The 13,090-nt window shown below is 36.5% G+C and overlaps 1 protein-coding gene across 6 annotated transcripts in view; it reads right to left on the bottom strand.

Annotated features, from left to right (window-relative positions):
• LOC144373603 (transport and Golgi organization protein 1 homolog) overlaps positions 1-12,662 on the bottom strand; it is a 48,113-nt gene extending 35,451 nt beyond the window's left edge. For 3 of the 6 annotated variants that reach the window (XM_078036631.1, XM_078036630.1, XM_078036629.1), the window contains exons 1-4: positions 12,532-12,662; positions 5,266-5,352; positions 2,966-3,524; positions 2,043-2,246 (exon numbers count right to left, since the gene is read on the bottom strand). In XM_078036631.1, coding sequence (XP_077892757.1) covers positions 2,043-2,246; positions 2,966-3,524; positions 5,266-5,352; positions 12,532-12,660 — 979 coding nt within the window. In that variant the 5' untranslated portion in view covers positions 12,661-12,662. The other 3 variants (XM_078036633.1, XM_078036632.1, XM_078036634.1) reach the window with 3 other exon arrangements.
• Positions 12,663-13,090: the final 428 nt, after the last annotated feature.

Raw genomic sequence — 13,090 nt, forward strand, 5'->3', positions numbered from 1 at the left:
CTCTCCTAAAGACAATTAACACAACAGAGAAGAAAACTTCAAAATCCTAATTAGAGCTGTCAAACCCTTCAATTATAAAATGAACACTCTCCAGTCTACTCTCCACTACTTCCATGGCCATACAACTGCTACCAGAACAATATTTACTCAAGGAAAATTTTTAAAACCAGAGATATATAGACAGGGTCACATTCAAAAAACATGGATTTAGTGCTGGTGAAACTTTGTGTTTAAAATTTTAGGAAAGCTGAAAGAGAGGGAGTCTTGGTTTGCAGATTTGCAGGTGGAATGGGCCAAGGCTTAACATAGTATCTGGCACCTGGCAGAGATACTCAACAATTATTTATTGAATGGACAGATGACAGCTATTTAAAAAGAACACAGTAGTACCAAGAGAGACTAAAGGGAATTGGGTACAGACCTGCATTGAGGCTCTGTGAATGAGGTAGAATTCCAGTTAGACCTGAGAGCTTGTAGGGGTGGAATTTCAGTATGAGTTACATGAGCCTGGGGTATGTTTGATTAAACAGCAGGAGTCCAGCATGCAGTTATTAAGAAGTTGGACCAGTTGCCTCTAAGGTCTTTCTCAACCCTGAGATTCTATTCACTACTATTTTTTTAAGCTTTTGCCTAATTTTTTTTTTAGTTTTTGATGGACCTTTATTTATTTGTATGCAGTGCTGAGAATCAAACTCAGTGCCTCATATGTTAGACAAGCACTCTACCACTTAGCTACAACCCCAGGCCCTCCATTCACTATTGGTCTATGAATTTGACTGCTGGTGAAGTCTGCCCCATTGGCTCAGCATCTCAGCACCTGAGACACATTAAATGACATTTGGGAAGATTTTACCTATTAAAGGTCATTGACACCATTTTGTGGTGGAACTTAAAAGGCCAGGGAAATAATTCATTCTTAATTTTGTAAGTCAAGTTTTCCCTATTCTTGAAAGTTTTGGAGCATGAAAATAACAAATCGTAATGGTGCGTGATTCATTTTCATAACCTTATAGAGTTAAAGACAGTTCAGAAGTCAGTAGTGTTCATATATAGATGCAATGTCTTCTGGAAAATGGGAGAACTCATATGTTATTCCTTCTCAAATTAACTGAATCCCCCCTTGCTATGAGTTCTCCTACACTCTGTGTGTGCAGATGGTGGGGGGGAGGTTCAGATCAGTGCTGCCAAGCCCTGCACTGGTGCAGGATAATGCTTATAGCTTTGCTTACAGACCAGAACCTTTAAAAACACAAAATACAGTAATTATGGCTTCATAGCACCATACTGGATGGATTAAAATAAACAATTAGTCATCATCTAATTTACTGATAAAATGAGAGTGAGCAACACAAAAGTAGAATGCTGTTGATGCCATTATTGGGGATTTTTTTGAAAAATTGTTTCTCATCTCCCACTGGATACTGTGCACTATGATGAAGTATTCGTAAGTGTCAATCTAAAATCGATTGCAGTTCTGTACTGTTTGCTGTAAGTATATAGTATAAAGATCTGGACCATTGACTGCATTTGAAAAAGTTTAATTACCATGTCCAGGAAGCAAGTCAAAACAGGACTTGAGCTATATTATATTCCATTTAGAAGAAAAGGGAAGAAAAACACAGAATTTATCAGACTATGAACAGTGATTATTCAAGCTAACTTGTACTAGGCCAGACTTTCCTGGAAGGCCTGCTAAACACAGATTGTGGGTCCCACCCCTAGAGTTTCTGGTGCTGTTGGTCTGGTTGAAAACTACAGTTTTAGAGCATAAGGCCTTTGAAGAAAAATATTTTAGTTGTAAATGGTTTACACAAGCTAGTCATACCTAAACATTTGCTTTTAGGTGAGTTACAGTCTCTGGCCTATTTTTGATTTCTAGTCATCTTTATTCTTGCTTTTCTCTCACTTAAGATATTTTTTTTTGAACTCACATGTACCTATATCACTCTCTGCTCTATTTCGTACCTTTGGCAACAAATATCCTTGAAAGCCTTCATTATGGTAATGCCTCTACTTTGTAGAGAAAAATTGGCAAGCTTTACCTGGGTCTACTTTCTCAGTATTTGGGATCTGAGACACTTCTGAAACACCCATGTCCTCAGTCACAGGTTGATTCAAGAGGCTGGGCTCTTCAGGATGGTTCATATTAAAATGATGACGCAGGAGGTTTGGCTCTTCATGAAGATTTCTATTAAGACGATTTGTGTTCTCTTTAGGAAAATCATCTTCATGGGGTGGCTGCATCTCTACAAGGGAGAAGAATGCATTGAGCCAGATGGATGACACTATCTACCCCCACCTTAAGCCCAATGATCAGCACTCCCCCTCAGCACACAGTTCCAGATACCTCAACACTGCCCTCCATGTCCTGGCATGAGCCCATGAGAACAACTGGGCAAGGATACGGGAGGGTTAATTGTTTTCATCCCATTTAAAGGATGACTGAACTATACAGTCAAATTTATAAAGAAGCCTTTAATCCAAAGTATTTAATCCAAAGTATTTCATAAACAAATACATTTATGATAGAGGCTTCAATAACTTACCTTCCCTTGGCAAACCAACATACACTCACATGAATAAATGTGCAGAAGAGAATTCTGGTCCAGAACAAAAGTGCAAAATGTCTATTCTGCTCAGAAATAACAGGAACTCTTTCATCTACAAGTGTGCTGGTCTCAATGAGCCAGTATAGAGAAGGGAATTCCATAAGTCTAGCTTGCTTAATGTGCCTTTCAAATATGTTCAAAGTAACCTAGGAGCCAAATGGTGAACCTATCTCCTTCCTGAGCTCAGGACATAGACCAATAGGATCCAGAGCAAAGATTATCTCTTTACAGGTTCATATTCTACTCTGAACATTCACTTGCACTTTGCATTCTTATCCAAAATATATCTGCTTTGATTAAATGTACAACTGTTTTCTTCCCCCAAAAACTTTCCTCCTTTCCCATTTCCATATCACCTCGTTCCTTGTCCATCATGTCTACCCTTTTGGCTGTGGTTTCAGTTTTCTTTAAAATCTTCCAAATTATACTCATTTCTTGTTTGTTTTCTTTGGTTTCTAGATAAGGATTGATTTCTTTTTTCAAAAGTTTATAAGCATCAGTCTTCTCTTGTTCGTTTGAGACCTGAGAAATGTTGCTGGTTTTGTTTTTTTCACTTTCTGGCACTTTCAATTTATCTGGTAGTATTTCTACAAAAAGTTCAAATGAAGTTTGTTCACCCTGAGCATTATCTGTTTGACTATCTGCATGAGGATGGTTCTTCTGAGCCAAAAATTGTTCCTCAAGATCCACAGTGTTTTCTGAGAATGCACTTTCAATTTGTTGTGAGTTTGCTACTACTGGTTTAGGTTCAGGTTCAACATCCTGGGAGACTTCAGGAAATTGTCCCACTTTTTCTATAGCTTTCTCAGAATCTTCATTTGCAGAATCATACAATTCCCAAAATTCTAGAAGTTCTTCTACGTTATAATTATCAAAATCATCTCCTCCAACATCAAAACAAACAAAATCTGTCTCCTGTAAGGAAAAGAAAACCATTAATGTGTCAATAACAAAGTATCACAAAAGCAAACTCATCCACGCTCCCAAATTCAGGATTGGTTCTAAAGAATCTTTGAGGTCAACCAGATTACCCTCCTCCAACCCCCACTGCCTAACTCCATCTATGGCTGAGTAAATCTGTCTTTTTCTAGACTACAGTGTTAGAAAGTCTATTCTTTCTTTCTTTCTTTTTTTAACATGGGTCATATTCTTTAAAAAGCATAATGAGTAAAAATGGTGACAATTTGGTCTCCAACTGCCTGACTCTTGGGTCTCTCTCAATTTGCTCTGAACATAAGTAGGGAAAGGCAAGGTATCACTTATAGGATCCTCCAGCTCTTAATATCTACACCTATGTTTCAGAAATTTAACTCTTAATCATTTGCTAAGGAGAAGCTGGAAGATCCTGCAGCCTTGAGAAAGATGAATCAGTTTTAAAGTATCTTACTGAGATACAAGTACATTGGATGGAATAAAGAATGATATTAAGGAGGCTCCTCACATTACTATTACCACAAGAACAAACTGAAAACAAGATTCAACAAGGTATACACCTTTCTCTTCATCAGGGTTTCACAGTCACTAAGATCTCTCTCAGGATTATGTGTATATTATCTAGTCTTCCTTCTTGCTACTAGTAAGCAAATTGATATAAAAGGAGCCATAGTATGAATGGACATGTTTTTGAAAAATTTCCATTCCTAATTAAATCTTCATAATATTCTGCGGGGGTTCCGGGGGTGGGGGAGGCAGTTCAATGTAGTAGGGATGAGTGATTTCCTCACCTCATCACATGCATTTCTAAGCCATGAGGGATGCATGTAATGGGAAATACAATAAGAGGCAGAGTTCAAAACAAATGAGTTCTCTGTAATCAGTGAACTGCTGTCACAGCTTAAATCCCAAGAACTCTCTTTACCAACAATGAAGTCCAACAAGCAACAGAAGTGATTTTATGGCCCCTGAGATTATAAAGAAATTTTAGGAACAGCAACAACAAACAGGATGACTTTATCCATTCAGTCCATCTAATCTAAGAACTGTCCTAGCCTAGCAGCTTGCATATTCTACAGCCACTACAAAGAGCTGCCCAAAGATGTTTCAGTGTTGGTGGGCATCAATTACTATACAATTTAAAACTCTAGAAAATAATCAGCTGAAGTGAGAATTCTAGAACACGAAATCCTTTCAGTCACAAAATCAATTTAAGTCAGAGCACCATACAGGAATGTTGTATAAAGGAAGCAGTTGGGGCCTTAAAAGATCTGAGACTGAACATCACCTGAAATGCTCAGGTCCCCTTTTCCAAATCTATAACATGACTATGATCCCATATATGACTAAGAATAAGAAAACCTTTGTAAGTACATATTTCTAACCTAGTATAAAAGTTAGAGTTTATTAATTTAACCTAAATATACTTAAAATGTCTAATAACTATCCAATGAGATTTGCCTGTAAAATGAAATTATTTGCCTCTTAGAATATCTGTTTCAATATATTAGACAACTCTCAGATTATAATATAATCACCCTTGAATGCCTTTCAAACTTTTTTTTTTTTTACAGGTAGTCTGATTTCAAATGAAAATCTGACACACAAATGTTAGATTGCCCCCAAACACATTATAAAACATTCAGAAGCAGTTAACTGAATATAACTGATGGATTTATAAGCCAGTTTACAATTGAGAACAAAAAAGAAATCCATAACTTACATCTGTTGGAATTTGTAGCTCTTCTTTAGTATATTCACGAACTACCTTGATGAAATCTTTTGGAAAGTATCCAAACATACGGCCAACCTATAGCGCAAAAGAGACAAATATCAAATAAATTCTGTACAAGGAATATAAATAAGAGATTTCTCAGAAGTGGCAGGAAATATACACATAATAGATAGGTATATGGTATAACCAAGAAAGAAAGTTGCTATAACAATTACACTGAGATTATTATTCCAAATGAAAATTAAGTACAGTACTATTAAAGCAACATTTCCAACCACTGAAGTTTTCTTTTTTACATTTAGCTTAATTCTCAACACAGAGCATATAAAGTTAAGACTTCTGAAGTAAATAAAAGATCTGCATAGAAGATTATTGGATACTATATGGTTAAAACTATGTAAATCAAAGCTGGTTATAAATGCAATTCCAAATAACCTCTAGCAACAATTTACCTGTACATTTTGTAGCATTGCTCATAAACCAATATTTATGTCTTTCTTAACCAATACACAATAGTCATAAAAATTAATAAGTAAAAACAATACAAAAATCTCTAAAATGTATTACCACTATAGCAGATGTATTGATAGTATATGCTTTCCTAGCTTTGTCCAAATCTACTTTTACAAGCACTTGGGGAGTGCTGAGGGCCACTGTCAAGTAGGAATGAAGCTTCAAAATTCCCTTGCCAGCGTACCCCATGTTAAATGGATTTCGCTGTTGACATTGCATGTAAGGTGACCTTGCTCAAGGACCAAGGCAGATCCGGGTTTAGAGCTGATCAGGTTTGAGGAAGTATCCCACTCCTTAGGGTGTTCCTGGTTTAAGACAAAAGGAGTTTTAGGGAAGTTGGAGGTTGAAGATGATTGCTGCTGGGAGTAGGGCATGCCTGCAGCCTGAGTTCCCGCTGAGTTCTCCTGGAGAAAAAGTTTTTAGGAGGTGAATTGTTCGGGAGATTGGATTGCCCCTGAACCTGTGTGGAGGCGGTGTGAGTCGGGAATAAAGAATTGCTGTTTGAATCTACAAGGCTGTGAGTGCCTCCTGATTCTGTGCCCAGCCAAGACTGCGGCATTATGGTGGCCCATACGTGGGATGTCTGAAGCTTGGGGGTAAGTGAATTTGCTCGCTCCTGAAGGAGAGCAAAAAAATGGGTGACCATTTCAAAAAACAATGTGTTCTTGTTTTGATTTATTTTGTTTTCATTTCAAGTGGCCTGTTCCTAAAACTTTCTCAGGAAAACTGGGGAAAATGGTTGACTCAAGGTTTGAAGTTGTTCGCCTCCGAGGAAGAAAAATTGTTAGAGGAAGGAGGTACCCCAGTAAGACCAAGAAAAACTATGGCATATGTTGATATAATACAAAAATGTAGCCCATGGCTATATAAAGATGAGTTATTAAGTATATCAATGGGACCATTATGGTATCCTGTAGAAGGATTTTTCTTCAACAAGAAAGAGATGGCTAGTTCTGTTCACTATACTTGTCTTGGTTTTTACAGACAGCTGATTTATTTACAAAGCTAAAATGTTAAAATATCAACCACTAAATATGAAATCAAGTACTCTTTACTTATTAAGTTCCATAAGGTAATATATTTAAACATTATGTGTGTTTTCATAAATTGGCAAATGGAAAAATGTTTAATATTGCTTTGGTCTGTGTCTTTGCTGAAACAAGGTTACTAAGTGTTAAGATTCTATCATGTGTAATTTATATACAGAGAGTATAAGAAGTTTCAGCTGGGTTTCAATTACAGTATAACAGTACCTTAAAAAACATGAAAGTATTTCATCTTATTAAAGTGGAGTAATTTTATAAGGGTTGTTTTAGAATGTGAATTTATAAAAAGGGTTAATGGTTAAAAAAGAGATATAAAAAGATTCAAGATGTGGAAATATATTTTAATATAAAAAGTTAAAGGAAAAAGAAATGTTTCTAGTTGAGATAATCTCTGTGTGGTAAAGTGAAAAGTTGTAAAATGTCATTTAAAAAGATTTTGAGGAAACTACACTTAATTTAACAGCTTGAGAAAGGTAGAAAGAAAAAATGGTATTTGTACATGGAAGATTGAGACAAAGCTTCTTAATGGAGTAAAAAAGAGCCTTTGGTTGAAGGGCAGCCATGTAAACTAATATTAAGCGATTTAAACAAAATCTAAGCCTCATTTAAAAGAGTGAAGCTGTAGGTGGTGAAAAAGTACATTTAAAAGTACAGTATAGATGATAAATAAAATGCTTTAAAAGGTTAAATTGAAGGTTGTTGAGATACCTTCATGGCAGGAAAAAAATTGCTTTACTCATCAAACTATTAAAATGTACTTATTAAACTAAAAAGAGGGAGATGAGATAATCTTTGTTAAAGTAAAAAGTTATAAAATGCCTAAGTACATTACAAAAAGCTTTAAAAGGTTAAATTGAAGGTGGTTAAGATGCCTTCATGATGGAGGAAAAAAAAATATAACCCATGAAAATGGGAAGATAATAAGATAAAAGATTTAGATAAAGAAGATTAAAAATTTGAAGTGGAAAACTTCAAAAACAGAAGTACAAAAAGGTAAAAAAAAGAGAGAAGATGTAGAAAGATAAAAAAGATATAGGAAGATAAAAAGATGTAGAAAGACAAGAATTTTATACCCACAAAATAGAAAACAAAAGAAAACTAGGAGAGAAGAAAGCAACTAAGGGTAAATATAAAAACCTTAGAAGAAAACTAGAAGATAGAAATAAGATAGAAAATGGTTAAAAATGTCAAGTAAAGGTATTTCAGATAGAAAATACAAAAGGCTAAGACAACTATGGTTTCAAACCACATCTAAAAATTAAAAGGACTAAAGTAATTCTAAAAACTAAGGCAAAATGCTTTTGAAAGACTTAAATTTAAAAGGATCTTAAAGGGGTATATATCCCCCAAAGATAAACTTAAAATAACCCTTTTTTTACTCTAAACTTTTTAAATTTGGATTCATCAGGACTTAATGCTGCGGAAAGACATATGTATCCAAAAAAATGTACATAAGCCTAAGGTACTTTGGAAAGATATTCTAACAGGACATTGGAAAGCTCCTGACCCAGTGTTTGTCTGGAGTCGGGGTTCTGTTTTTGTGTTTCCACAGGGAGAACAGCAGCCGATTTAGATTCCAGAGACACTAACGAAAACAATTTCTACAGACCAAAAAGAAGATAATTTGACTCAAATCCATAACAGCTGATATCCAGAGCTCCAGCTTGGCTATTCTTACATCTGCGACAGTGATTAACCACGGTGCCTTTTTTCAATATCTATTTTATTATTGCATTTTTCCCACATCATAAAGTTCTATTTTATTTTTTGAGCTCATACAAACCTAGGTTAATGTTTTTCTGATCAGCTTTGTTTTTTGACTGTGTTTTATTTTTTGACTGTGGAGTTTTTAAACATTGCAATGGAGATTTTACCTAGGTAAAGCTACAAGGCTGTTATTATTGTCTTATGTGTTGTATGTTATGTATGCACTGTTTTGTGTTGCATGTCAGTATGTGTGTATGTCCATATTTTTATATGAGGAGCGCTCATGAAAAAATGGATCCGAATTTTCTTTTTTTTTTTATTCACGTGATTTAAGTGGTTTAATCTAAATTAGGTAAACAGCTGTTAATGACTGTTTTCAAAGGTGGTTAACAGAACTGTTTGCTTACTATTGTTTTTAAAGGTGATTAACAGATCTGTTTGTTTACTTTCACTTTTCCTTTTCATTATATTTAATAATTCTGTTCAGGATAATGTCTCTTTAACATTATTGCCAGAATTCCCATCTCCATCCCAGTGCCAGTAAAGACTAAGAAAACCAAACTACAGCTTCTATGATAGCTATCACGGTAAACTGTATAAACTGATGCATCAATGAATATAACTCAACAAGTAATGCTCAATCAAGGACTTGATTTACTTTTGGAGGAAATGGACATATTGATAGACTCCTCCGATTTGAACTGCTTGCAGAACTTGCCTGGACTATATATGAGTTGCATGCATTGTGAACTAACGTCTGGTGCAGTGAATTGTGGTACTGCTGGCATATCCTTGCTGATGGTGTCACCAGTGATGCAATTTCCTTGCCAGCGCACCCCATGTTAATTGTGGTAATGCTGGCATCTTTGCTGATGGTGTCACCAGTGACACAATATTTCCAAAGGAGCCGTCAATTGGCTTGGTGTCGTGGCATTTCTCTATCCTCCTCCCTTCTACTAGTGATAGTCTAAAATTTGGGGGCCAACAGAGGTGAGGCAAGAACCTCACCCCCCCACACTGGTGCTTAGGCCTATCCACAAGCATGGCTGAATGCTGGACTGGTAGTCAGTGACGGGTTGATCTGGTTGCAGTGGATTCAACCCAAGACAGGAAATTGATGTCTAAAGGTCAATTCTCCCATGACGGGTAAGAACCATATGTTGAATTGAACAACCTACCAGGCACAGTCCTTTAGCCACATTGCTTGTTGTTTAATTAATCAGAAGGGGGGAGAAAATTAATGCTGCAGTCTTGGCTGGGCACAGAATCAGGAGGCACTCACAGCCTTGTAGATTCAAACAGCAATTCTTTATTCCCGACTCACACCGCCTCCACACAAGGTTCAGGGGCAATCCAATCTCCCGAACAATTCACCTCCTAAAAACTTTTTCTCCAGGAGAACTCAGCGGGAACTCAGGCTGCAGGCATGCCCTACTCCCAGCAGCAATCATCTTCAACCTCCAACTTCCCTAAAACTCCTTTTGTCTTAAACCAGGAACACCCTAAGGAGTGGGATACTTCCTCAAATCTGATCAGCTCTAAACCCGGATCTGCCTTGGTCCTTGAGCAAGGTCACCTTACATGCAATGTCAACAGCGAAATCCATTTAACATGGGGTACGCTGGCAAGGAAAATTTGAAGTGTCATTCCTACTTGACAATGGCCCTCAGCAGGGAAGAAAATAAAATTACAATATAATGCATATGAAACCACATATCAAGCTTCAGTTTCACCCAAAATAAATCCTCTGCAGAAAAGAACCCCATTTATTTTCAGCACCAACAGTTAAATTATATGAAGTTACATAAAGTGTACAAAAGGTATATAAAGTTCTCCTTGAGAAAGACACTCCTATTACTAACTACTGACTAAAAGGAACAGAAGATTCTTGCCAATAATTAAAGGAAACTGATAGGCAAATCAAATGCACAAAAAAGAAAATTAGAAAAGGCATCTTATCACTACCTCTAAAATATCCCTATTCATGAATGTCCTTGTTATATCTAGAAACCATCTGAGAGCCAGTATTAGTGGTAGAATACTGCCATGAAGATTAGATAAGACGGAGCAATTAAAAACTTCATCACTGCAGATAAAGTCTGAGACTCTAGAAAACCAACAACATTGCAGAATGAAAACTAAAAACTCAAAAGGAGAATCATTTTGAAAACTAAAGAGTTTTTAATTTCTTAAGTATAACACTTATGACATGACAGGCGAGTCTGAGGGGAAATACACTATTCCCTTCTGATGAAAATTCTATTAAGGTTAAATTTGGAAAAGGGAAAGAAACCAGAGATGTATGGAGAAAGGGAACACATTTATCTCTTTTTAATCTGTGTCAAATGAGACCATAGATTATATAAAGCTCCATAATTACACTGGGTGGTATCCCATTTCTTGTGATATGAAAAAAAATGATGCAGAATCATGGAGGCTCATGACTGGAAATAATTTTTATATCTAATTTTGCTTCCATACATCATCCCTGCCAAGGTGCTGTTGATTTGATTTGTGGATGGGGAGCCAAGAACTGCCACAAGAGAACAAATTCTGCACAAGCTACTATCAGAACAAATGTACTTAAGTGCCACTGCCCTGAAAGGAAATATTCAAAAGGAAGATGGATTAGACAGGGGTCCTTTCCTAACTGAGTTTTTCACTTTATAGGGAGCTCAGATAAAACACAACCTGACTGAAGGCAAAGAAGACAAATGAATGCCAGAGGAACAATGCAAACAAAGTGCCACCCAAACACTCATTCAGTCGGCAAAGATCCTTTCTGGTCAGGTGCTGAAAGCAGGGCTCCTCAGGAAGACAGGATGAGTGCTGCCACCCAGAATGGCAAGAGTCCTAGGGATGAACAGAGTTAACAGGCTACAATGTGAGAGGAGAAAATGCAAATCAAGCCCATTTATCCAAAAGCTCAAAGAAGGTGAGAAAGATGACTACTACATGAAAAATGCCACTTAGGTACATGGAAAAACAGTTCCAAGTTTAAAGGTTACCAATCCTATTTGGTATACTTGAAAGAAACAATAGATGGTTCTTTATATGGAGTACTGCAACTGGGACTCTGTCTAAATATAAAGTTTGTACCTAGAGGCACCATGTTTCAAGATCATTCCCTAAGAGTCAGAAATGGCAACAAAATGAAACTAGTTTTCCATAGGGATTACTCTTATTTTCTGCTGTGTGGTGTTTTATTTAGGGTGAGAACTTTCAAGGATGCAACCCGGAATGTCTCTAAACTGGAACATTCCTACAGTCATCAAAGACCCTTGCTACTATTTTACGTAAACAATCCACATATCACATTTTTTTAAATGAAAAGGACAATACTCATAAGCCACTAGGAGGACGCTCCTAGTGAATCTCCCCATTTAATATATCAAAGCATGATATAAACAATGTCATGTCTTTCATCAGAAGATCCATACAACTGGCTGGAAGTAGAACCCCTGGGGGAACCTTCAGGCATAGAATATAGGAAAAGCAGGAAATGGATGACCCAGAAGTTGCAAAAAAGAAAAAAAGGGGGGGGGAGCACACAATGAACATAATATTCTGCTTTTTTAGAGTAAAAACAGCACAAATGATTAGGTAAAATACACAAAAAAATCAACTTTAAATATGCATGCCTGAGTTACTATCTCAGACTTAATTTACAGGATTAACTCTAATGTCCATGAATCCTTCCCTTTTGAAGCAGCAAAGCTAAGAATTGTCAGGTTTTCATCATGATGACCTTTATGATGTGTAGAGCCTTCTAGAACTTGATGTGAGGGGTAGCAACCACAACCAGTTCAGTTCTGTTTCAGAAAGTCTCCTGACTTTCTATGCTGTGCCAGGCCTAAGGTGTGTTAGGAGCACAGGGCCTGGCAAAGAGGTCAGGTTAACTCTACAAAGACCCCAAGAAATCAGTCATTTAAATCTACACTGCTACCATCAAAAGTAAGAATATAACACCTGTCAAACTTTTACTTACACTTCCGGCCCAAAGTTCTGGTGATACCTCTGCAAGTTTATAGTAGACATATACAGGGTCACCTTTTTTAAAATTTACAAAACGACAATCTGGTCCTGTGAAATCTTCAACAGCTTCACCTCGATACATTAACACTGTATATAAACATTGAAAAAAGAAAAAACAAACATTAGGATTTTATTTTTCACAGTCCATATTGACTCATCAGGAAATATGAATCCCACTATGAACAAAAATCAAGTTTTTCCAGTACTCTCTGGAATCACTTTTAATTCACCTGCTCAAAGTATCTAAAATCCTTAGAGATTTTATTGCTATAAAATACAATATTCCCTGCAATTAGACGAGGGAAAAGGAAGTTTCTTTATTTTTCTCTGTGCTGAGAAATAAAAAGCAAAGTGGCTACCACCAACCATAGCTGGTTTCAGTGAAACTCTTGGTTCTTGCAGGCCTCAATTTTTTTCTGTTTCATAATCATAAAAAGCTTCATTTTGCAAATATGTAAGTCCAAGTGTAGACATGGACAGGCTTAAGTATGTCTTCATGCAGAGGTAATAGG

Source organism: Ictidomys tridecemlineatus, unplaced genomic scaffold, assembly GCF_052094955.1.
Source record: "Ictidomys tridecemlineatus isolate mIctTri1 unplaced genomic scaffold, mIctTri1.hap1 Scaffold_443, whole genome shotgun sequence".
NCBI lineage: Eukaryota > Metazoa > Chordata > Mammalia > Rodentia > Sciuridae > Ictidomys > Ictidomys tridecemlineatus.